Genomic DNA, 26,438 nt, shown 5'->3' on the forward strand with positions numbered 1-26,438 from the left:
TTTAGGAACTTAGAGCTTTTTTTCTTCCATAAGCAGTGTTTTTGTGCTTATCATTTGAACTTCTTTGGACTTGAAGAAAGAGTGGTAAATTGACTTTAAAGCAAACTATAATAACAAACATTACATTTCTTCTATTTTTAATATAAACATTGTTTTAAAGCTGAATGATGCATCAACAAGAAACTGTCAAGGGAATACCAAAAAAAAATATGAAGCCAATTTCTAGAAAGGAATCTGTGATACAGCAACTTCTGAGTAGGCATCTACGTTGACATTAAATTAGGCTGCTAGATCAGCATGTTCAAGTGAAGATCCAATATTCTTGGGGTCAATGTGAGCAAGAAAATATGTAAAGAAACAGAAGCCAATTAAGGCATTTAACTAAAAGGGATGAATCTGAGAAGTTAGGATAGTCAAAGATCAAACTAGTTTCACAGTCGTAAATTAGTTCTAATTGGAAAATTGCAGAGTCTATTAAACCAGCCAAGGGTCCATTAAAATGCCCAAATGGAAAACAATAAGGGTATGTTCCAAAACTGTCAGTCATCTTGTAAGCAATGGATTTTTGAGGAGTTTAGTAATGGAACATTTAGACTAAATAATGCAAGCTGTATAGCGTGAGTCATATACAGGAAGTCTAGTTCAAATGCTATTTAAATATTACATGCGGTGGTAGGGAAGGAAAAATGGAGGAAGAACTTCAGAGAATTCGGAGCAAAATGATGACGTTAAATACAAACAAGACATGGAAATGAAATGACAGTAATACAAAGTACTCTCTCAGCCAAATGCATCTCACACTATGAAGAACAAAGGCCAGAAAATACTTGAAGTATTCATTTACATGATAGTACCCACATCTGCATAACAATTAAAAACAGACAGGGGATCAATTATGAAGAATTGAAAAGAGAACTGGTCATAAGCAGTCTCAGACTTGTGATTATCTGGGCTCTTTCCCCAAGAGCTCGATTTTATAAATTCTAAATCACAAAGGTCCCAGATTCCTGTCATATCTGCAGAGAGATCTTGGTACACCATTATCAGTACAGTCACATGTCAGTGCAATTTATTACATGATTCAAATCAGAATATACTTCTGGAAATTTTCCCAGAAGTCTACAGTAGAGGATTCTGACTCTCCTACTTTAGGACTATAACATTATACAGTGCATTAGAGGCTGAAGGCACAGAGCAACAGAAAAGTTTAATTACTGTTCCTGTGTGGAACATTATAAATATTATGGCAGAGATATAGAAGTCAAGATAAGAAACCAAAATGGAAAAAAAATACTGATGAGAAAATCACCTTAGAAATGACATCCTGAGGCAGAGGATATTGATGATGAATAGTAATAATATTCAACCTCAGGTAGAGCTGATGGCTCCAGCAAGAGCTGCAGAGATTCTGTTTTGATGATATTAGTCACTTTTCTGTGGCTTATTAAGAGAATTCTAATTCAGTCAACCCTTCAACTCTGTCTCAAGTGGTATGCTCTGAAGACAAAGATTACTCTGTTATACTTCCTTTCATGGAAGAATGCATTTTATTAAATAAAAAAAAATAAAAAAAATAAAATAAAAATATAAAAAAATAAAAAATAAAAAGGGAGAACAAATATACATAACTTTCTGGGAGAAATAGGAACTATAGAATGAACTGTTACTGAAATTATATTAAAAACATGGTTCTAGAAAGTGAAAGACTGTTGCATATTTTAAGGTTGCTTCAGGGTATTCCAGCAACCCCTTGATGTTAAAAAGAATAATATTGGAAAGAGCCTTTTTCATCTTCTTCCAGACAGCACAAAAGCCCTTCCAATTCCAAAACAATCTTCAAATTCACAGTATGTTCTCATGCCATTAGAAGAGTCTCTTCACTGCTATACTAGCTTTACTACTTTGTTTACCTTAGTGTATTTATTTTACTTTATAGACAATTTTATTTTTACTAAATATACTATTTTTATTTTACTTTTATATTACTTTAGTATTTTACTTTTTTACTACTGCTCTACTAGCTTAACTGCTACAATAATAGCTTTACTACTGCTGTAGTAAAGGTACGCATACTAGAAAGCATAATACTTCATTGTAAAAAATATAGGTACCATCCTCCCATCTCAGTATGAATCTGTGCATGACAGCTTAGAAAGGAAGTTTCCAGTGTATGATGAGAAGGTAGACAGAAAAAGCAAGGAAGAAGAGATGCTGCAATATCTACTCCAAGATTGGATTATTTGAATGAACGTGTAAAGCATGACTATAAATATAGATCTGTAACAAGTTATCCATCTATATATGCTTTTGCAGAGGTGATTCATGGACTAATTCTGTACTACTGTTGCAGAGGATGGCTACGAAGATGATTAGAGGACTGGAGCACCTGTCATACAAAGATAGGCTGAGAGAGCTGGGCCTGTTTAGCCTAGAAAAGTGAAGACTGAGGGGAGACCTCAACAGTGTGTATAAATATCTGAGGAGAGGGTGTCAAGAGGATGGAGCCAGTCTCTTTTAAGTTGTGCCCAACGACAGGACGAGAGGCAACGGGCACAAAGTGCAGCACAGGAGGTTCCATCTGAATATGAGGGGGCACTTCTTTACTGTGAGGGTGACAGAGCTCTGGCACAGGTTGCCCAGAGAAGCTGTGGAGTCTCCTTCTCTGGAGATATTCAAAACCTGCCTGGATGCCATCCTGCACAATGTGTTCTAGGTGATCCTGCTTGGAAGGGGGGTTGGACTAGATGATCTTCAGAGGTCCCTTCCAACCTTGGCCATTCTGTGATTCTGTGATTCTTCACATTTAATCATCCCTAGAGGGTCAGTACTGTTTTCCAGGGCTGCTTTGCTGACAGCAGCAGGAGGCTGTCCAACTCCAAACAAAGGTGAATCTATTGCCATTGTGGCTTCTGTAACCTATTTCAGCTCAGCCTGCAGAGTAGAGTGTGTCACAGTAAACAAGACATTAGATTGTAATTAAACTGGCAATTAAACTGTAAATAACTTCAGCAAATAACCTTTTTTACTCAAAGAAAACTGCCAAGGTTTTTTTAGAAGTGACTGCAAGAAAAATCAAACAAGTTCTGTTTAAATTCAAGTACAAAGGGAAGGCAAGCTAATATAAATCTTTTCAAAAAAGTCAAACCTGAACATTTTTATGAACCCCTGTAACCAAAAAAAAAAAAAAAAACCACGGCATGACCATTTTCTTTTAAAAAACATCAGTCTGGTCAGAAGTAAAGCTTAATAACTTTCAAAAGGAAAGCAAAAGTGAAGAGTTAGTTAAACACAAATAAACAATCAAACACCTCAGCATTGAACAGGCCTTTTGTAATTTCAGAGGAATGACTGTTGCTCTAATAAGTCCCTGAGGTTATTCTGCAGATACCTTTGTATTTATGAAGGAATAATAATTATAATTCCTTTCTGTGTTTATGGTGGGGAAAGTGGGGGTCATAGATTCCAGCAGAAGGAAGAAAGTTAAGGCAAAAAGGAGTCCACTGTAAGTCTCAGAATAACTTAATCTAGGCTCTCCTCTTCAGAAAGAACATTTTAATTTAGAGTTCCAACATCAAAGATCATATGAAATCACCATTTCTTTGAAAATCCGTACTTAAGGACAAGAAGATACTGGTCAAAATCCTTAAACTAATTAGTACCAAACATTCCTCTGGGCTGAACTTTTCCCTAGGATCAAATTACAGAGCTTAAACTAGAAAGCTCTTAGTCTGATTTCAGTGTGGACAAGGATGAGCTTCTAGTGAGGAGGATCTTTATACTTTATCATCTCTGTCCTAAATTGCTTTGAGTCTACCTTTATTCTTTTTCTTTTTTTTTCTTTCTTTTTTTTTTCTAACCATTAAGTAACATTCCTAACTAGTTACTTCTCTTAAGCTACAAACAAGAATTAAAAACAAAACAATAGCTTAGTGAGTTTTCCATTACTCAGCAGGGAGCAATATATTGTCGTTCTTCATCATCAGTCATAATTCTGCTTTTATCTCCGTGCCTAAAAGAAAAAAACCTTGCAGAAATGGGTTCAATGTCAAGGGTGAAGAGAACAATTGTGATTGTCCAGATCATTTCACACCTAGCAATGTCACCACAAAATATATTCTCAGGTTAACAGGCAGGACAGAGAAGGAAAAGTAGAGGACTGGTAACTAAAAAGGTCAAAAGCAAAAAGCTAGGAAGGTAACAGGGGATTCTCATTCATGGATTTATGAGCACCTGAGGAAGGTGATACTGCCCCAGACTAAGAACTACTGAGTCAGGAAGAAACTATGTCCCCAGTGTGCTATTGAAGTCTGCGTTCCCTTAAAACTTCACATTTAAACTCAGGGTTTGAATTAAAATTATTCATTACTACATTAACTTCTTTGGGTCTCTAAGATAACTTGATTTATAGAAGATAGCAGTTGTGGAAACCGTGCTTTTAAAACAGAAAATCTACTAGAAATTTATACCTGTGTAACTGTGAGGAGAATTAGGTTTAATGGGTAGATTTTATATTTTCTGCACCTAAGTTTTATTAAAAGGCAGGAAAAAAAAAAAAAAAAAGAAGACATATTGTAATGATTAAAAAATCTGGTTTGACTTGGATAAATAACTGTCAGGATTTGCAGAAGTGACACTACCACTGACCTTAACATCTTAACAACACAATTACAGTCAGAGAGCTCTATTCCCTCCTTCTGCTCATCCGATTTGAAGGCTACAGAAAAGCAATGCAGGAAACAAAACAAGCATTTTGGTTTGCGAACAAAATGGTGCTGACAGAATTGTCAGAGGTAACTAGTTTACTGTATTGCATTTAGGCTAAAACATAGCTATGAAGAAACTGAAATTAAAAATTCTTCTCTCCTAATTATATTAATGACATATAATTTCCAGTTCGTTTATCCATGTGTTTTGCAAGCTTTTACACAGAACAGTAGTCTAAACATCAGAATTGTAAAGTGACTGCATTTCTGTAAGGGAAATACGTATATTTTTTAAAAAGGACAGAAAATATTATGAAATGGTGACTGCTGTAAAAAATATCCTGACACTTTAATGGTTTGGCATTTAAAATATTAATAATAGGATAATTTCACTGTGCCTTTGAATGAAATGACTGTGTGAGGTAAATACAAACAAACTCATTTGAGAATTTATTTATCAGAGTGCTGATATTCAGAAGTACTTCTTGAAATTTAAAATATATTAACTAGTTTTGTACCCTAGTAACTCTATCCCATTTTTTCTTCACATTAATGTTTTTGCCTACTCTGAATAGCTAGTGTAGAATTTGTCATGCTTCATGGCTAGGCCAGCTTTTTGGTGTATCTTTGCTATACATCTGCTGCACAATGAAGGTTTTGTGGAGATCTCAAATTAGAGACATCAAGTTCAGGAAGCCTGAAGTGATAAGGTTTTACTTACATTTCAATGGTATATTCTAATATGTATATTCATCCTTACTCTGCTCTCAGGGTGTTGTGAACATTAAGCATATTTTGCAGTTACACAGGCAACTCATTTGAGGCTCTCAGAACTGAATCAGTCATCCCTATTTTGTACTGGAGACCACAGAATGACAGGAATGTCTCATATATATTGTGGCAAACTGAAAAGACCAAGTTTAAGTCTCGACCATCTCCGCAGAGGTAACAATGACTGCCATTACATAGAATCCCCGAGTGGCTGAGGCTGGCAGGGCCCTCTGGAGCCCACCAGGCCCAAGCCCTGCCCAAGCAGGGCCACCCAGGGCACACTGCCCAGGGCCATGTCCAGGTGGCTTTTGAAGGCCTCTACCTCTCTGGGCAGCTTATTCCAGTGCTCTGTCACGTGCACAGTAAAGAACTGTTTCTTGATGTTCAGATGGAATCTCTTGTGTTTCATTTTGTGACCATTGCCTCTTGTCCTGGCACTGGGCACCGAGAAGAGCCCAGCTCTGTCCTCTCTGTACCCTCCCTTCGAGTATTTATAGACATTGGTAAGAAAGCCCTGAGCCTCCTCTTCTTCAGGTTCAAAACACAGCTCTTCCTTGTGCTTTGTGAAGGTCAGCTCCTCAAAATTAAATCAGAAATCACACTTCCCATTCTTTTTATTACAGTCATCCATATGATGCATGTGGTCACCGGTGATTAGAAATCTCACACTGGGGAAGCCATAATACTTACCACCACCGGGTAAGATTGGAGATTAATAATACCTGGACACTCTGGAAGCCACAGCTTAGTAGTTATTCATTTTATAGAGTAGACTGTGCCTGAAGGGAAAACCAGGACTTCAGTCCTCTTCGTCCTACCCACACTGAAAATGCTGTTTTTCTGGAGTACCACTCTGAACACCACTTGGGAGAAAACTGATTTTAAAAGTGAAGAAGAAGATTAGGGACATTTAGCTGGCAACCCAAAACTGAATCCCTGAACAAGGGGCACCATCTACAGGGGAACAGACTGACACTGACTCAGATCTGTCCCTGCATTACACAGATGACATCTGCGCAAAACACATGCAAGTTGGTTTGCCTACCCTTGAATACTCCTTCATAAAAGAGTATTTCCATCTTCATTTATACCACTGCAGTGTCCAGAAGCCCTGGGCAGAAAGCAGGAGCTCTCTATGTTAGCTGTTATATAAATGCAGATCAAAAAAGACCATCTCTGCCTAAACAACTTAGAAGCAGCAGATGTGTGCAGATCAAACACAAGAAAACAATGAAATCAAAATGACACATTGAGATAAATAGTCAGTGGACTAACAAGTTATTTGATTTTACCCTTTGAATTTTAGCTATGATAAAAAAAACAACAACACTTTTATCTACTCCCTCTATCCAACTCACAGTCTCACACATTGCTCCAAAAATCATCTTCAGAATATACTTTATATGACACACTTGCTTTTGTTAGTAGTGTACAGCCATGAAGTTACTCTAGTATTTACTTGTTTTACTGAAGGTTAATTCTCACATTTGGGACTTAGCTTTCTCACTTTGTTTTCATGTTTCATGTTCTCCTAATGCAGACTTGGCTTCCTGACTAAGAATGTGAATTCTAAATACATCATCATCACCTAGTATGTACTGTGGAAACTTCACTGAACTCAGTGGGATGACAGTGCCCTAATGTGGGATTCCAAGTTTTTAATTTTCAGCTGTACGTGCCAGCCCTTGGATTCACAGTCAACTGGGAATAAAAACAATAAAGACTGGGTGTTTCATTTGCTAAGATGAGAAGTTTCAGACATCTGTGCTTGAACTCATGCAATCAGAGAACTTCTGTTTAAATGCTGGCCCATTCCCCTAAGCAAAAGCTAATTCCTTTGTCTTCAGACGTACAAACTAGTCTTAAAATGAAAAAATTTAGAGAATGTCAAACCGAGGGAAAAATAGGAATAAAATAGCATGACAATGAAGAAAAAAGTAAAAGCATCTTTCAGTTAAAAATAGGTACCTGTGATCTTGGGCAACACAAGGCTGGTGAATAATTTCGTCATGATGACACAATTCAATCAGTGTTAGCTTACAGTTCTAAATTCTGCCTGATAAGTAAATTAACATGCTATCAATATCACTGACTCATTCACCTTCTGCTGATTTGCCCTCGTGATCTACCTGACTCCCCACCCTGTACATCTAGTCGTGGCAGTGGTGATACTTGGTCACACAATGGCTGATGTACAAAAGAAAACCAATGGCAGCTTGGGCCCAAAGCCAGAACCCTGATTGCTCTTTTTGATATGCTACAACTGCTGTTGCTCCTTAATTTGCCTCACTTCAGTGACTGTCATTCTAGTACCTGCTCTTTATATGCCATAAAAATTGCCAGGACAGGCCTGAGAATACTTCAGTTTCATTGGCTCCGGCCCAGGCTTCTTCCTTGTTTATGGAGCAAACGGGAGTCTTTTACTTTCAAAACCTAGCTTTTATGGCTCATATTGCTTTCTAATCTTGAGGTTTTATTTTGAAGCCATAGTATATAGAGAATGAAAAATAAAAATGGCAAAGGCAAACACTGCACCATTTCTGCTCTTGCTTTTTTATTCAGATTCTTCCCAGACGCTCCTGTACCTCTGGCTCAGTCGAAGTCTAAATTAAAAACAAGGAATATGAAGGATGGATCAGAGTCAGGTTCTTAATTTGTACTTATCGGGGTTCTTGATGAATCTTCTAAATTGTAGACACTACTTAATATTCTCTTTTGATGCACATTAAAAAAAAAAAAAAGAATAGGACTCAGTTTTAGAACATCATTTCTTCTCTCACTGCATATTTCTTCCATTTTCTCATGCCAGGACACCTTCTTCTTCCCTGAATACAACTGTGAAAGACATAACAATAATAAATACAATAAGCTGTGTTTTGTGAGTTAGTATGTAGCACTTGGCTACCACTCCCAGTGCTCATCAAACATTTCCAAGCTCTTCTAGAATGTCCTTGCCCATTCAGGGCATGTACATCATCCCTCAAGTTCCACAGCCTCCTTGGGTTAAATTAAAGACCACGACTCAACAGTAACTCTCTATTTCCTTGAGGATGCAGTGGTGAAATAAAACTGGCTTGCAGAACTGGAGACCTCTTTCTGCATGAAGAAGCTTTGGGGCCTGAAAGGAACCGAAGCAAGTGTGTGTGCTAGAAGGAATTAAACTTTTGCAGCAATTTCTCCAGTGCGAATTATCAAGCTCGGAAAAGGAGATTAGGTGCAATATCTCCCACAACCTGCCAGCCCCTACCAAATTTGTCCTTTAAAAAAATAAATGAAAAAAATATATATATATGTATATATATGTGTGTAGCAGATAAATTGTGTATGCTCTGTGATAGGCAGAGAGCGAGAAAGGGATGGTATACACTCTTCAGGGCTACTGCTACATAGCACTTCTGTTCCTTACTGTCTGTCCACTATGAAAAAGTCATCAGGCTTAAAGAATGTTTTTTGTCTTTGCTCAAATACAAAGACAGGATATGAAGTGTCATGCCTTGCAAACACCAGACTCCCTCAGAGGTCTGGCTGTGTGGCTGTTAGGAGCACAGTATCAAGTCCATATAGTTATTAGCACTGAAATTTTTATTTTTTTATTTATTTTTTAACTGAACAGATAAATGATCCCAGAGAAAACAGTCCTTGAGATCTGCAGTACTGTGAGAGAGAAGGAGTCATTTTTTTTTAAATTCTACAGGGTGATCTGGGCACAAGTGACTGTATGTCTGTATGCGCAGGTTAAATTAAGTTGGCTCCTCCTTTAGGTAGCTCAGCAGGAGCTGTTACTTGCTTTCCTTTCCTGTCTTCTCTCTCATGACCAAATGTGCCGGTACAAGAGTCATAACGTGACTAACAGACCTAAGAGCACGTCCAACACTGATGGGATCAGAAAACGTGTATGTGAACTGAGCTGGCAAAGGGCTGCAATTTTCAGAGGCAAATGCCACCACAAAAGTATGGCTGGGGAACGGCAGCACGATAATGTTTTGTGGAAGGCACAGTTAAATCACTCACTTCTGAGACGTGCCTGGGAGCTTCTCGACTTTCTCAGGTACCTGCTAATGATGGCATGCAGAATGGGCTCCCCTGTTTGCCAGGATTTCCTGTTCATCGGATTAAACTATAACTTAGATGACTGTCACTCTCGCGTGTGCTAGGGGAAGTCAACTACGTGGTCGTCGGACACATCACCTCTTGCTCAAGTTTTCTGCAAAGAAATGTAATTCAGCAACATGCCGCACCATTGCGCATCGAGTCTGGGCTAGAACCTGCATCTTGGGTACCCATCATTAAAGGTTACGGGAATCTCTTACCTAAATATCACCCTATTATTTTTACAGTCTTGCAACAGAGATTAGGATTTCCTCCCGTGACACTGAGGTACAGATGCAGCAATAACACATGCTGAAGAACAAAGAACTTCAGCCCTCCGTGCTTCTAAAAGCCAAACTTACATCTAAATCTATTTCCATTTCCCTCTGGAGCCCGGGCAGCTCCTTACGTTGTATTAAACACCAGACAAATAGGATAGATCTAATTAAAAGTAGAAGGAGCGCGCTTCCCTTAATTGAACGTGTCACGGTTACGTTTCGCAGCCCGGCGTTAATCAAAGCTGCGGCTCGGTGGGGACACCCCCCGGGAATCGAGTTACCCGCTGCGGGCCCTTACCTGGGGGCGATGCGGGCTGCTCCGGGGAGAGCCCAGCACCGAGGGGTCGCCACCGCCACCGCCTCCGCTTCCCGCAGCGGTGCGCGGGGCCGCGCGGGGCCGCGCGCGGACCGGGGTGCGCGCGGCCGCGCGGGGATGCCCTCGGCGCCCGGCCCCGCCCGACGGGGCGGCCGGGGACCGGGCGGCCGCGGGATGGGCGAGGCCGGCGCGGCGGCTCCACCCATGCTGGGCGCCGCGCGATTGGCCGGCGGCTCCGTTCTCCCCGCCCCCCAGCCAATGAGGGCGGCGGGCCGGGGGTGATGGGCTGCCTCTCGCGGGAGGGATTCCTGGAGACGCTGCAGTGTGGCGGCGCTCCCGGCGCCGCGCAGCCCCCGGGCCGCCTCCGCCTCGCCTCGCCCTGCCCGCCGGCGCCCACCGCCGCCCGAACTTAACGCCCGGCGCGCCGCCTGCCCGCCGGGGGATAGGGACGGGGAGGGGAAGGGAAGAAGGGAAGGGAGGAGAAGGGGGGGGGTGTCAGCCTGCCTTGCGCGGGGGCGCACCGCTCCGCGCCGCTCCGCGCACCGGGAGGGGCCGGGGCTGAGCGCGGCCCCGCCGCGGGGGGAGCGCTGAAGGACGCGCCGGCGGCGCCCGCCCCGGTTGCCAGGTAAGGCAGCGCCCCGGGGCTGCCCGCCGCCGGGGGTGGGGGGTGGGTGGGGGAAAGAGGGGTGGGCACGCGCTGCGGGGGGGCGGGGAGCGGCTGGCACAGCGGGGGCGCCCCCCTCGCCCCCTTCTCCCACCCTCCTCCGTCTCCATCCTCTCGTCCTCCCCCCGCTCCGGCAGCGGGCGCGGCGCCCGCCGCCCTCCCGGCGCTGCCCGGGTCCGGAGGCGGCGGGGAGGCGCCCCGGGGCGGGTCGGGGCTCCCCCGGCCGTGCCCTGCCCGCGGCCGGGCGCTCCGCCGCTGTCCGGTGGCGGCGGGGCGCGGCCGGGAGGGGCGGCGGGGGCACGGCGGGTGCCAGCGCCCGGCCCCACCTTCCCCCCCCCTCGTAGGGGCAGCCTCTAATCACTGGCGTTACAATTAAAAAAAAAAAAAAAAGCCATCCCATATTACTTAGCTATGAAGCCGATTCTTTTTCTTTCCGTGCGATTTCATCTGGGGTTCCTCGGACGTTGTTGCCCTCCCCTTCTGTGTGCTGCCCGCCTTGCTCTGGTTTCTGGGGTATTGTGCCCTGCCTGGAATGCTCGTCCGCTCCGGGTATGGCATCAGCGCTCTGTTTAAAAGTTAATTTGGCTTATCAAACTCTTCGAGGTGGAGTAGTGAGGAAGTGGTGGAGAATGTTAATGTTTCTTTTGTTTCGAGGCTTCTGAAATAAAGATATCAAACGTCTATCGGCTTCTAGTAGTCCGCATAGTAAGTAAATTAAATGTAGTCATTGGAATGAGCCTTTATGGCACTTCCAACAATCTGTAATTCAATCATCTCTGATACGAGCTGCCTTTTGCTATTATTCATCAGACCCAGCTGAGTGATTTCTGTCAGATGGGAAGTGGTAGAGAGAAATCTCTAGGTAAATGTAACTGAAAAGCTTTGCAAGTGGAGTCCTAAATGAGCACAGAAAAGCACTTGGCCACAATCTGGAGACAGATGTTAGCATCCAAATAAATCATTTCTTCTGATTGTCAGGGGGATGTCAAGTCTCATTTTCCTTATTTAGTAGCCATTTGCAAGTGAAGAACAAGGAGCTCTGTGTTTATGACCTTGTAAACTCAATGCAGAATGCTGTAATTCAATAGTATTTCACTCTGAAATACTATTTTCCGTACAAAGGTCAGTATGGTAATTCTAGACACACATACATGTTGTAGACCACAGCAAGGCTACTGGATCAGCAACGGCAGTATTGATCCTTTGAGCGCTATGTAATGTGCCGTCCGTGTTCGGCGTTAATCTATTGCGTGCTGTTTGAACTGCTTTGTTGTCTGAGAGAGTTCTTTCGTACTGAGAAACAGCAGACAATAGTTGGAGACCCAAGAGGAGACTCCTTTCCCTGGTGGGTAGGTATCTAGAGTTAGAGGAGCAGTTGCTGTAAGAATGACCCTGAAAAGGGGGGAGCTTTGAGGTACAAGGACAAGTGGGCAGCAAACTAATTTGCTTTGAGTGTATGAATTGACATCTCCTGCCATGCTTAAATAAATCTGCTCAGAGAAAGTGTAAGGGAATTCCATGTGTGCCTAGAATAGTATTTTCTTGTCACTTGTTTGTTTCTTGGAAACAAACGACCTGATTTTATGTCTTCAGAAACAAATATGTGTGTGTGCATGTGTGTGTATATATATGTATTTTTTCTTCTTACAAGCTTTTTTGGGATTGTAGTTCCATTAGTAGTGTCCGAGGGGAATATACTTTAATATGGTCTATTACTTGGCTTCTGGTATAGTTGCTCAAAATTTGCATGCATGCAATTCATAAATTGAAAACTACATAGCTTAAAAACATAGTGTAGGCAGCTTGAGTGAGAAGAGATAATTTAAAAAAGAACCACAGGGCAGAAGATAATGACATACTGTAGGAAATAATCATACTCCTGCACTTGCAAAAGCATGAAATGTTCCAGTGTAGCCATTTCATACAAGACCAATTTTCCTTCACATTAAGAGTGCCTAAGTGAGCCTTATTAATGTTTGATGCAAAAGATGCTAAATCCATTTTAAGGATTGATACTGGAATTTAAAGAGGTAGCTCACAGACTAACAGTGCAGTTCTAACACTTTCACAGAACAAGTGTGGAAAATAATCACTCGCCATGTATGCCATAACTGTGCAAATGAGATACAGCATTCCTTGTGACAGTGACACACTAGAAGCCCTTTCCGAACTACAGATTTAAAACGGAATTTGGTTTAACAATCTGAAACTTTCCCTTACCTTAATCGTAACTTGAATCAGATGTAAGAACCCAGAAAATGTTCAGCTTTGGTTAGCATAGTAGCTTAGAAGGTGTAAGATAAAGAAAGATTCTGTTTGTCAGAAACCTGGGGGGGGGGGGGAAATCTATAGTTTTCCAGCTGGCGTGGAGAGACCGGAAACATAAAATCAATTTTTATGGTCTTTTGGCAGGGTTCGCTGTTATATGTTTAAAAAAAAAAAAAAAAGTAGTAGCAGCTAAGGGTCTTGGCAGAAGTTTTTAAGCCACTCAGCCGTACAGAACTCTGCTAATTGATGTTTTCTCACATGAAAACAAGGCTCTCGTTTAGCATATTGCAGGCTTTTCTTGTCCATTCAGCAGTCTGATCACAATTTTAAAAATATTTCTATGTAAACGTGTGTGGTCTTATATTTATCTGGGAGTTTAAATGCATATATGATTTCTTACTGGGAAGGAAGTTCCAAATTAAGAGCATGTGCAGCCTTGTATTACCTGCTGTGGAAGAGACATCAAAGTTTGGAATACAATTGAAAAGAAAAAATTTCTCTACGTGCTCCAGAATAGAAGCATGGAGGAGTTATTACTCATGGATACAAGGATCTCCTTCCCTCTGCTGGTGATGCCCTTAAAAATGTTCAGTTTCACAAAGAAATACTTGGTCATCTGATTTACTTTGATTCTCTATAGAACGCTTGTCTTAAACACTACTCTGTATCTAGGAAGAAGCTTAATTAGAAATACACATAAGGGAAGCTTGTTAGCCAACTATGAATTTGTGTTTACCGCTGACATTTACTAAAGATACTTGAGGTTAAAATAAAAGCATTTGCCAGACTGAATAAACAAAGCATTATGTTAACAAATATTTTCAGGATCTTTATGTACAAATGTTGTCTTTGCTAGAGGAGCTTTACTCCTTCCTAATACACTGTTAAGAGGAGGGATTAAGAAATGCTGGTTATACTGCTGTATCTTTTGCAAAAATACCAGATACCAAAGCAGGTGGATTAGAAGCAGGACAACTGGCTCTTCGTGATTTCTCTTGGTGAGAGGGTAAGAGCAGGCTACAGGCAATCTCTGTCAGGAAGTACAGGAACAAGCGGAGTGGTTTGTACAAGCAGTGCATGGAAAAAGTTGTCTGGCTTAAATAAGTTAAGCAAAAACCAATTTTTTTTTTGAGACATAATGCAAAAGCAAGAGATTAGCTGTAATAAAACAACTCCCTTAGCACTTTTGTTTTCTTATCGTTACTAGTCTGAAGGCATTTTCCTGGAATTGCAGGCACTGAACACTTCGTCTCCATTGTAGAAGGAGTGATGCTGCCATCTTTTAGATTCCGAGAGAGTTGCCAATTCAAGATGTCACTTTCTTTTCTAGTCATCCCTAAAGATGCTGGGGAGGATGTGTCAGAACACAAAGTAAATCCAGAATGCCTCCTGTTTAGCATAATTATCTGATAAGCTACTAATACCATTATTTAAAAATGGAAGACCATAGAAATACAAAAAAAGTGTTATCAGAAATTTTCCAAACTGGTTGGATTTCATTAACTCTGGATAGTTATACTAATATAATAATCCAACACAATAAAACTTTATTTAGAAGTAGCTAAAACCAATGTGTTTAATTATGCTGTCTACATTTATCAGCTATTATTCAGGATTTATAGTAGTACCCTAATGTAATTGTTTTAATAATGTAGCCAAAGTTATGGTGACTGGGTAGTACAGTGCCACAGATACATGAGAATACATGCCTTAAAGCTGCTCAGTGATTTAATGAAGTTGATTATAAATCTATTTGCGAGTTCTGCTTCATACCCTTTATGTGAATGGTATTGGCTTCCTACGTGTAGCTGAAAATCAATGTAGCAGTTGCAATATGGGAAAGCTGGTAAACATCACCAAATATAGCTTTGAGACATAAGATTGCTAGCAAGCTGCCTCATCTTCTTGTATTTGAATAGCCTTGTGGATATGGCAATTAATAATTGGAGTGCTTTTGTGGAAGGCATTGTGGAAATAAAGACCCATGTAAAAAGGTTTACCTGGTTCAGGATGCTCACTAACAGTGATAAAAATTTCTAGATATACACATGCACATACACAGTTGACAGGTGGATGTTAAACCTAGCTCTTCTTATTCTGAAAACTTAATAACTGCTTGCTACATGCAATTTTAATTTTTATTCCCTTCTAGAGCTATGGAGAGTATTTCTTTACAATTAATCTATTTCTATTTGATTTCTATCATCAAATCTTGAAGTCTTAGAAGCTGGTGTGACAGTTACAGTTAGTGTTACTTTTTTTTAAAAGGCCCCATGCAGTAACTTGAAGAAATAATAGAATGGGATGGTGTCATTCTGAACCAGTGTCATAGAAGACACAATCTGTTGGCAAGGAGCTGAAGGCTAAAGATCGAGATAGCACAATACATCCAAATCTACATTGTTTAAAGGAAAATGTTTTCATTTATATGTACAAAACAAATGTATGTTGTTGAAATTGTCTGCTTTCTTGTTTTGACTTTAATAAGGCATGTGATTTAGCTTAATGTGGTGTTCGGATAGTAAGAAATAGTACTGTAGGAGAGCACCATTGTCGATGTGAATGGATTAGTTTTTATTTTAACTCGATCAATCGCAGAAGAAATAGTATAGGAGGAAACACCATCTCCATTATGACAACTCTATTCATTATCTTTAACAAACATACAAAGATTAGGAATAAAATACATATTCATGAGAATAAAATTGGCACAAAAAAAAGTAATAAAGTTGGAGCAAGTGTTATAGACTGTCTTCAATTGTTTTCTCATTCTACTACATCTAAATGTGTATTTTAACAAACTGAAGTGTACTATTTTGCCTACTTCTAGTTTTTTTTTTGTCGTTTTTGTTTTGTTTTTAAATCTTTTCTCCCAAAGCAGTGACCCTAAAAAGATTTAGGGATTACATCCAGGGAACATCATCTGTCATCATCACTAAAGAGCAGAGAAGCCATATGTGGTCATAAACACTGAACTGTTGAGGGTAGAAAAGATGCCCAACTTCAGAGGGGATGCTGGACAACTAGACGATTGGTTTAGAGAAGAGACTTGGGAGTAGGGTGTCTTTGAGATAGGCCAAATATGCTTCTTGGTGAGACTCGAAAGAGCATAGTATTCTCTTTGGAACACTGTATATAACAAGAGCTTCCTTGATTCCTGCACAGTGAAAATACTGTTATTAATATATTAATATTATGTTATTAATATATTAATTATAGTACTATAGTATGTCATGGAGCAGCCTGGGTGGGTCTGCAAGCTTGAAGAGTTCAGACTAGAAGGTATCAGATTTTATCTGTTAGAATAGTAAGCATATGGGCCAGTTTACTGAGGAGATAACACTTTCTACTCAAAGTCCCTAGATCAGTATTTCATCTTTTATCTACTTCAAGTACAAGTTCTAGTTTTGATATGGAAGTTGCTGGATATCTTTTTTATTTGTATTAATCTGTGAGAACAGACCAGATAATCATCTGGCCTTAAAATTGCTGACCTATTGAACTTGCTGCCATTAACTCTTCTTGAGTGTCTTGGATGAGATTATTATTTTTATTTCTTTTTTTTTTTTGTAAAAGGTGTTGTGACATGTTATTCTTGTAGTGTGAAGAGATTTGGTCTGAAATTCTCTTGAGCTGCCCTTTCATTTTATAATCCTATTTTGTCCTGCCTTACTGACAAGACATTTCTGTGTATCTATCTACGTGGTATTAATCTTTGAGACCTGATTTAAAGCTCATTGAAATAAATGGAAAGAACAGTAACTTAAAAAACCATATGTTGTATTTAAAATAGGATTCTGTTTAAAAGGATATTGGTCCTCCCACATTTGAAAGAATAACAAGCAATATCCTGCATCTCATCAGTTTGGCCTGGGCCTGTGGAAATGTACCTTCATTGGTTTGCAGATGCCCAAGAGAACGGTTCTACCTGAAGGTCTGCATTCTACTAAATCTGTTCTGGAGCTAGCATTGCATGTAGCAATGCTTGGGCATGGTATCTGAGTTGGGGAACTCTGCATCCTGCACAGTACCTTGCACCAGGATAACTTTGTGTCGCCTAGAGTCTTCCATGTCCTCTTTCCACCTGTCAAGGTATGGGTGTTTTAATTGTTGGTATTGATAGCACAATAGGTGCCTGTTCTAAGAAGGATACAGTCTTACCAAAATGGAAAGTGAGGTTTCCTTGAGAGTATCCTCCCATTGAATTGCTAAAGATATGTCCTTGCATAGTCTAGGCAAGGATGGGATACAAATGCGTACTTGACCAGAAATGGAACAATGTTTTAACTCTGCAGGATTTTGTAGAAATTCTAGGATTTCTGCGTCCTGAAATTAATGTTCTTTTTTATAACAGCTGACATCTTTGATTAAAGATAAATTTGTTAAACTGTTGCATTTGATAAGCCTATCTGGGAGTTATTATTATCTCCTCAGATCAAGTCTGTTTTTTTCTGTAGTTTTCCTTTTTGTCATAGCTGTTTTTTCTATATTAAGAACAAGAAGATATCTTGCATTTGTTCTTCAAATTCAGCTTTTATTGCATTAAGCTTTCTTAGCTTATTCATCTGCTACTTACAGCAGAGTAACAAAAGGAGAATGTTTGTGTGACCTTGACAGAGGTCAATTCCTGTTTCACGTTCTGCTGTAGCTAGGTAAGGCCTTCAGCACTCTTATCTTGTAAATTTGTTTCAATCCTACACAATAGGATTGAAAGGTATTTTTCTATGTTAATGTGTATGAGTACTCCTTTACTGAGAAAGTGGTAAAACTGAAAACTTAAGTAAAATCATCTGGGACAAAAATGCCTGAAGTCATAGGCTATAGACTTTTTTTGTCATTATCAAAGTGGACATATATTTGGATAATAACTTGGACTTACTTTAATATTTGATATGCAAATATTGGCTTTACAATTTGTACACTGGCTAATAATTGTGAGCTGTTTACTCTAGAATAAATTCTTCATAAATATTGATGAAAGTTCCATATGGTTATAGGTGAACAAGGCATAGAACTTGCTATGAAAATCATCATTCTAGAATAATAATAGTAGTTCTCAGTGTCAAGCAGGTAAAACGCAGAACTTTGAACTGAGTACTATTTACCCATGTAGTATCATCTGTCTTTCAAAGCAGCAACCAGCCAAATGTTGACTAAAAGTGGTGGATCAGACTTCTGCAGACATGGTAGAGACTGTCTACCCTGTCAGTTACTGGAGAATTCGTACGTATCCCTAAAGCTGAAACTTACTTCTGCTTCTCCAGATAACTTAGTTCGGATGGAAATCCCATCAATGGGATTCCAAGATAGTAGTATTGCATACAGATGAAAGAAAGAAGTAATCAGCACAGTTTTAATGGGACTTGTCAATTTTCCTCTAGTTATGGCTTTGGAATTTCCATTTAGTGTGGAAATGATTCTGGAATATTTAATTTGCTTCGGGTTGAAATTTGGCTCTTAGGAATGGTTTGACTGTTCAACTACTCTTATCTTAAAACAACTGAAGTGTTCAACAGTGTTCACTGATTTCACAGAATAAAGCTAGATTTGCTGGAAGAAGTCATCACCTGACATCTTTTAGTCAGCGGTGTTACTGCTTTCTGCCACACACAGTTTAGACTTCTGTGATGAAGTGAAGTAATTAATTTGGGGGTGGGAAAGGGAGGGGTTAAGAAGAACAAACTCTTAGCATCACTTTTAGGGTGCTGGCTTCAGAAATTTTAAGTAGGTGAAACTGCAAAGTTGAAAGGATATATTGCAAAGGTGGACAGAAGACCATAGGTGGATGTAGTGAGTACCAAGCCTAGTCAAAGATGTATTTGGTCTATTACAGTGAACAGATTATTCAGGGTGCTTTTCCCTTCCATTAGGCCAAATACTGAATATTTTACGGGCCCTTTTAGGATAAATGTATAGACTTCTGAATAGCAAAGGAATTATGATGATGAGGCAACATAAACACCTTTAAACTGTGAGGGGAAAAATGGCTGAACTATGGCCATAGTGCTAGTAAGATGACTTAAGATAGTTGCTTCAATCAGGCTTAGAATTTATTTGAAATAATTATGTCTAAGTACAAAGTTTGAGAGGTGTATTTGTAAGTTTACAACTGTTATTGTTTATCTCATGCCCTAGTGTTTTTTAAAAAAAGTAGGGAAATGTACTGAAACTATTCTATTCTTTAAGGCCATCAGCAAGTCCATTGATTGTGATGAGTCGGGTTTGTTTTAGTTTAAAATTATTGCTTCATTATCACTTGGTGCATGAGTTCTGTGTGCACATGAAACTATAACAGGACAGGGAGGAACTAAAGGTAATGTTGGCTTATAGTGAAGTGTGAGAATGGAGGGGCTGTATGTTGTTCAAGGACAGTCAAAATTCTGTACGTGTTGGTGCTGAGATGATTCTCTAGTTTGAATCACTACATACCAGAGATGTAACCAAGGTCAGCTGGTTAGTCTCAGCAAGGCTAGTATGCAACAAGAGGCAGCATCTTGCAGATATGCATTTGAAGTGTGCACGAGAACTATCAATTGCAGTAAATGCACATTGTTGTTTCTTTTCACCCCTTCATAAGGTGCATGGATCTAGCCTACAATGGACACAAGCTGAAATTTTATTTTCTGTCACAAAGCAAGCAACTGCTTCAGGCCACATTGCTTTTTCCATTGGATTTGCCTTAATGTTGTATGTCTGATTCTGGCTGGCTTAGACCAGGATTCTTGTTAATACATTTCTCAGTAAATCATATTTTCTTTCATTAGACGAGTTGAATTACATTTCAGAAACTTGTATATATACATTTTTTTTCAAAGCACTTACATATGAGTTGGAAGGTTGCATAAAAAGTCATTTATTGTCACCATCACTTAAAATAGCTATTTAGGCTTTTAAACCTATTCTGATTTCGTAGGCTACTTGCTTGCCTTGACACGTAGGAAAAATCAAAAGTGGCACTTTAGTTTTTTTGGCAGACGTTCTAATGTATAGTAGGCAGGCTTTTTCATGGAACAAAGAAAAAGAGCAAGGGCTGATGGAGGATGTAAAGAGGCGAGCAGTTAACGCTGAATTCCAAATATGGGTTGTAACCAGTGACAGCTGTTTCATCAAGTGTTGCTCCATGTGTGCGAGAAGCAGTGTTTGCTTTGCAGTCTCTTTAGAACAGGGCCTGACATACCTTGTAATGTGTTTATACTGTGTCTAACATAATAGGATCCAGAGCTTTGACTGAGGATGTGGCCTGTTGTGCAAAACAAATAATAATTAGCCCAAATGTTGAAAAAGTGACATTATTTAAGGCACCTAGAGATCACTAAACAATTCATTGCTGTAAACATTGACTATCTCCTTGAAAGGAGATTTTAATTTTAATTGTCACAAATTTCATACATGAAGAAGTGAACAGGTCTGTTAAGCATTCTGTTAGATATAATTTATGTTTTGCTGGTCATTGAGGCTGTACTGTTTGTGCTGGGGGACTTGGACACTCAGTTTACAGTTCCAATTTGAGACCAGGCTGAGTTATTCTTTACAACCTCTTTCACCCTGATACAACTTATGAATCTATCAATTTTAAATGGGGGAAAGGGGGGAGAGTTCCCCAGTAATGTGATTTGCCATTTTCCAGCTGAAAACTGGGTAAACTGTTTGGCTTGCTCATAAAGAAAGCTGTTTTTATGCATAATGCCATGTTCACAACTGAGATTTGAATTACTTGCAGGAGGGATGGTACAAAGGGGCTGGATTTTAGCTTTGTGTGGCCAGGAGGGAATTTATCTGGCATAAAGCAGATAAACTAGTTCCAACTCCAGTAATACTTAAGAGGCTAGCTACTTCATGCCAGAAAACAATTTCTAAAGGTTTCTGTGATAGGGGAATTAGCAGAGTTCTGCTACATCAGCTTGCCCAGTACAAGAGCCAGTTCCTCTCTCTGGAGATTGGTGTAATTGTTGGAGTCTTCTGCCCCCCCTTTCAATCAGGAGTTGGTACAGGAGGAGAAACTGTTCAGTCTGATATGTGATATTGTAAATGTGTGAAACAAATTGAAAGACAAGACTCTACCTAGTCTGTCTTAAAGATAGAGCCAAACTGTTACCAAGAGTTCAGGTAGAGATCTTAGGGTTAGCCTTTTGTGAATAAATACAAGTCTGTGTGCAGCAGATATAATACATAGCAGCCAATCTAAACAAAACAACTAAGTATCACAAGGTAGGCTTCATATGAGTCGTATTGATGTAGTGAAACATAAATCCCATTTGACAGATGGGGATCAATGGCAGAGGGAGATTAAGGATAGGATTCATCTCATTTTACTTTAAATACCTTCAGAAGGTGATTCATTTGACCTAAGTTGGGTTGTGAGATGGACTGCTCTCTGGAGGTATCTGTTCCTTTCCAGTGACTGTAAAAAGAGTCTGAGATCACTAGATGAGACTTAATCAGCTAATTTTTAGATGCCTAACATGGACCATTTAAATCCTAAATTATGTGCCTATGGCCTTACCGAGGAGCATAGGGCAAGACTGAAAACTGAACCTAGGTTTTATGAATTCAAATTAATAGCACTAATTGCAATAGCATCTTTTCTGTGAAGAGGATTAGATCATTTAAAACTAGTAATACATATTAAATGCCAAAAAATGCATTCAACAGTTGCAAATAAAAAGTAATTGGACCAAAAAGGGGGTATATATGAAAGTAAATTAAAATCCGGTTCAATTTCTTTTTTTTTGCTCAGTCTAGTATGTGATTTGTGGGAATCAAAAAAATAAAAAATAAAAAATCAGTAGTTTTATGCAAGACTCTAGGTTTAAAAAGAATACTCAGAGCTAAACTTGCATGTTTTGCTATATAGGATAACAGACCAGTCTTTTCAGAATCTGCAGAGCTGTCAGGAAAGAACAAGCTTTATATCCACAAGTAGCATTTTTAATAGTCATTAAAACTTTCCTGGGGGGACCATAGGAAGATGGATATCTTGTCAGTGACACCATAAAGGTCTGTTGTGTTGGGGTGCAGGGAGGGAATATTCTACTAATAGTTACCGGAGCTAAAGTTGGTCTTGTCCAGTCTGCACTGATAATTGGGATTGCGTGAAAGGAGACTCCTTACATTCCAATGCATTGCAACAATTGCGAGATACTGTTTCCTGAGACCTGCACGTTAAAAACCATCACAGTGTTACCTCCTTTGCTAGGCTTTAGATCTTGCCTGAAGTGTGCAGATCTGCACAAATGGGAGTGACGGAAATAATCAAACTTGGCAAAGTAAGGGGAGACTTTTATTGTCTCTCTCAGAAAAGCTCTCAGGGGAGAGAGGAAAAGCAGCAGTTCAGACATTGCTATAGTGTGTGGGTTCCCCCCCCCCCCCCCCCCAAGAGCTGCAATAAGTTTTGCATCTGAATCAGATGCAGTGCTTTTGGGGGTTAGCTTGGTTCCTTCTTGTTTGTCTTCCCACCTATTTACCTTTATGTACTTTAAGGCTGTGGTTTGTCATGGTTTTTGACTGAAATTAAATTTTCTGAGCTGTAGTGCAGAATCTGTGTTAATAGACTTCTGTAACTTGTACGTAGAAATTTAATCAGATGATTCTCGTAATATATGACCCCCTTAAAATCATGGCATCACATATCTTTGCATGGGAATATACTGTGATGTTAAAGCTTCAGGGTGTAAAGTATTTTTTTTCAATGAAGTGCTATAAGGAAAAAGCAGAACAGGAAAAAACTGTGCTATATTAAGATAAAACAGACGTTGGCAATGCAGGGAATAAAATAGGATGTATATTTTAAGCTTACACAATCTTTTCCTCTAAAGAATTCAAAAATGGCTATTGCTTTCACAGTACTGTGTATAGTAAGAACTGTATTTTCACATTATGTCTAAAGCGTTAAATTCGAATGGTCTAGAAAGAAAAATCCAATACTCTGAAGATATCAGCAAGACAACCATTTTGCTGTGATGTAATTTTTCAGTCACCAGAATTTCTCATTTGTTTCTATCCTCCTTTGAGTTAGCAGCTCAATATGATGTTTTCATAGCTAAATGAACCTTTATAAGCTAGACAACAACTATATATGAGTACAGAACAGTAGATCTAAAATTCGTCACGCTGTCAGAGTACGACTTTTCTTTACAAATATGGAAATTGTTAGTTATCTGCATTTTCTCCCTGCCCTGCTTTCCTCCCTACAAGTTGATATTCACCCACGTGAAAGCGGCCAATTATACTTCAGCCATTGTATAAATAATGCAGAAGTTGTCAGTAGCAGAGGAAAATTTATGTTAGAAACCTAGGGTAGTGAATAGGGAAATAAAAGCACCTTTTAATGAGGGCAATAATCTTTGTTTTTATATCACTTCATGTTAAAAAGGTATGTGTTTTTTAACCTATTAGCAGTTTCTAATTCTTCACCTAAGGACTGGCTGTAATAAGTTCCCAGTTCAGTCTTCCATTAGGATATTTTGTTCTGCAGTATTTTTTCCAGCTGTTTTTCCCAGTGCCTCCTGAGAGCAGGCACTGGTGTCTCCCTAGGTTGGGAGCAGGAGTGGAGCCTGAGATGGAGGAACGTCCTGGCATCGCAGCGAGGCTCACCAAAAACGTCTATCTCTTTCCCCTGGGTCTGTGAAAAGCACTTGAAACACGCAGTGCAACCAGGAGTCAGGCTACCTTGAAAGCAATGTAATCACGCTCATTATAGGTAGACTCCTGAAGCTGGGGAGCATCTGGGCCAGCTCTCAGTAGCTGTTGCAGGTATGCCAGGGCCTAGGCACTTGCTGGAGCTGCCATGACGTTGGCCTAGCTAAATAGCATGTTATTAGGGTAGCTAATTGCCAGCTGACTGTTCTGGGGGAAGGCCAAAATCTGAACTCAGATAATGTGCAGAATTTAACTTCTAATTTCCCTCCTCCAACTGCTGTTTCTCTTGAGTATTATTCAGAGAGACTTTGTGGCCTTCAACGTAGTTGCATGTCATCCACCATGCCAAGGGTCTCACCAGCCTCACAGTGATCTCCAGTGAAACTTGCTGGACTGTGTGCGTGCTCTGTCTGTGATGCCTCTTACTAGGTCACAGTCATCAGATTAACAATGTACTAGCCCTTGCCTCACGTAGTTGACTTTGTTTTCAAGTGGTGGTGCTCTTAATGTAGTCATTAAAAGGATACTTGTAAAGGGAGATAAAAATTGCATCTTCACTGAGGCTTAAAACAGGAGTAATAAGGAGATAAGCAAGTATCTCCTTTTTTTGATCAGGGAGCTCAATTTTTCCTAGTTATCTTTACTCTTTCATGATTGAGTTGTTTGTTTCCAGATGGTGGCTATATGTGTGAGGGCTAGGATGTGCACTGGCCAGTTTGTTCAGCAGCATGTGTCTTCTCAAGCAGAGCCTGAGGTACTGGGTGCAATGGCCTCTCCTGCAGCTATCAGCTCCAGTGCTTTCATTTCCCACCCCACAGCCACTGAAGCAGCATCCTTCTGTGGGAGGAAGGATTTCTACTTATTTTCTTGAAAACCCAAATGTTGTTCTTGGATTGCTTTTACCTATGACTTTGTTAGGGTTTGAATTGACTGGACACTTTCCCCACATCTTCAGTTATACCTTGTCTTTTCTCCCATACTTTTTTAAAAACTGAGTGGGAGGGGAATAAAAATTAATCACAGATAGGGTAATAAGCTCTGATTAGAAGACAAACAGACACGTAGCATGTAGCATACTGGAAAGGCTAAAGATCTGCTATGTATGTAGTCAAAAAGTAACTCTTGTTAATATAATAGGCAAAGTGATTAGGTGTCACCTTATTGACCAGGGTGGCTTATCACAGTGATTCAGGGGGTTTAATCAGCAGTTCTTCAGTGATTGAAGTCTGAATTTCTGAGTGGTGCTGTTCTGCTCTCCTGGAAAGCATGGTGGTGGTTGATGGGCAAACACTGAAGTCCATGTGGTAAGGCACTGATCCTGTTGTGCATCCTCTCTGAGCCTCTGGAAATCCCTTTGAAGTTAAAATAAACTGTACTAGTGAAAGTGTACTTTTTTTTTCAAAAAAAATAAGCTTTTTGAAATGGAAGTATGAGATACTGTTATCACGTGGCTACACTGTGTAGACTTACTTTCCAGGATCTTTTAGCAGCGAAAACCTTTCACCATATATAATTATTTTCATGAGAAAAACATGGCATATCTGATCTGGGAATCTCTTCAGACAACATGTTTTTGATATGTCTGCTTGTAAAAAGTATACCAGGGATTGAGAATTTGCAGTATTTCAAATAGATTATGGGAAGGGCATGATTTTCTATTGTTTTCCAAACAAACTCTTTTAGGCTTCTATTACGCTTGAATAGATACTTGCTGCTTTAGTCTGAGCAATTCTATTGAGCCCTTGTACTTTTTGTTATGGTTTATTAGCAAATATGGGTTCTTCTGCAAACTTAGGTTTAGTTACCAGTTCATTATTGCAGTGAGATTTCTGGCTCAAGATGTTTGATTTTTTTTTTCTTTCCTGAAATTAGTTTTGAAAATTCCACTTGAAAATCCAAGTGTATTTTTACCTTTGCTGTAGTATAGCTGTGTTAAAGTTTAAGTGAGTAAGTTTAGATGGCTATCACATCAAGCAGCTGTAAAGGAAGTAAAAGTTCCATGTGGAAAACATTACTGTTAGCATTAAAACGTTACTGTTAGCATTCTCTGAAGTGTTTAGATCATGTGATTATTTTTTTTTCAGAACAATCCTCCCCACACTGAATTCTAGTAAAATAAAGCACTTCAGAATTTATGTTGCTTAAATGGTTTTATTTTCTGTTCGACGGCAGAAAATCAGTCATTACTCAAGTCACTTGGTGACATTGAACACTTTACACATATCAATCTTTGTCAAAATGAGAAGTCATTTCTCAATTCTGTGTGTTATAAAGCCAAATATAACCCTCTAAATTCCTCTTGTCCATACTTCTTAAGTACAGCATTGTATGAGCTAGAGTTCATTTAAACTGCCAATTATACAAGTAATTGGGATTTAAGACTTCTGTACTTACTGTGGAGTAGAATATCTTAATACTTTCTGTGGACAACTGAACAAAAATGTATAACTGAACAAAACTGAAAAAGTATAAGTGGTTCACACTGTAAGAATGTCAAGACACTTTCTTTTTTTTCCTCTGCATTTTTGCTATGTATTTTGACCTTCCCAGCTGATTTCACTAACATTCATAGAAATGCACAACTGTTTTGTTTTTTTTTTTTTGTGGAAGCAGGCTCAAACTGCAAGAAATTCAGAAGAATATAGACACCTGAAACAAGTAGTATTTCCAATTTTTTACATCAGGTCTTCTCAATACTGTTTCAGTTTTCA

General features: G+C 39.5%; 2 protein-coding genes across 9 annotated transcripts in view; one reads left to right on the forward strand and one right to left on the reverse strand.

Moving 5' to 3' along the window:
- The window catches only part of LOC310892812 (uncharacterized protein), a gene marked incomplete at its 5' end in the record, with an annotated part of 36,429 nt that extends 19,269 nt beyond the window's left edge, over positions 1 to 17,160 (reverse strand). The window contains 3 exons of the mRNA XM_083821036.1: positions 3,946 to 4,009; positions 10,140 to 10,854; positions 17,121 to 17,160. Of these exons, the coding sequence (XP_083677162.1) occupies positions 3,946 to 4,009; positions 10,140 to 10,854; positions 17,121 to 17,160 (819 nt within the window). The remainder of the gene's footprint in view (positions 1 to 3,945; positions 4,010 to 10,139; positions 10,855 to 17,120) is intronic.
- Positions 10,440 to 26,438, forward strand: part of SYT1 (synaptotagmin 1) — a 355,715-nt gene continuing 339,716 nt past the window's right edge. For 5 of the 8 annotated variants that reach the window (XM_083807422.1, XM_083807428.1, XM_083807423.1 and 2 more), the window contains exon 1: positions 10,444 to 10,782. The gene's annotated coding sequence lies outside the window, so the exon portion shown is untranslated. Of the gene's footprint in view, positions 10,783 to 26,438 lie in introns of all 8 variants that reach the window. The other 3 variants (XM_083807427.1, XM_083807424.1, XM_083807425.1) reach the window with 3 other exon arrangements.

The sequence above is a fragment of the Anser anser genome (genome assembly GCF_964211835.1).
Source record: "Anser anser genome assembly, chromosome: 1".
NCBI lineage: Eukaryota > Metazoa > Chordata > Aves > Anseriformes > Anatidae > Anser > Anser anser.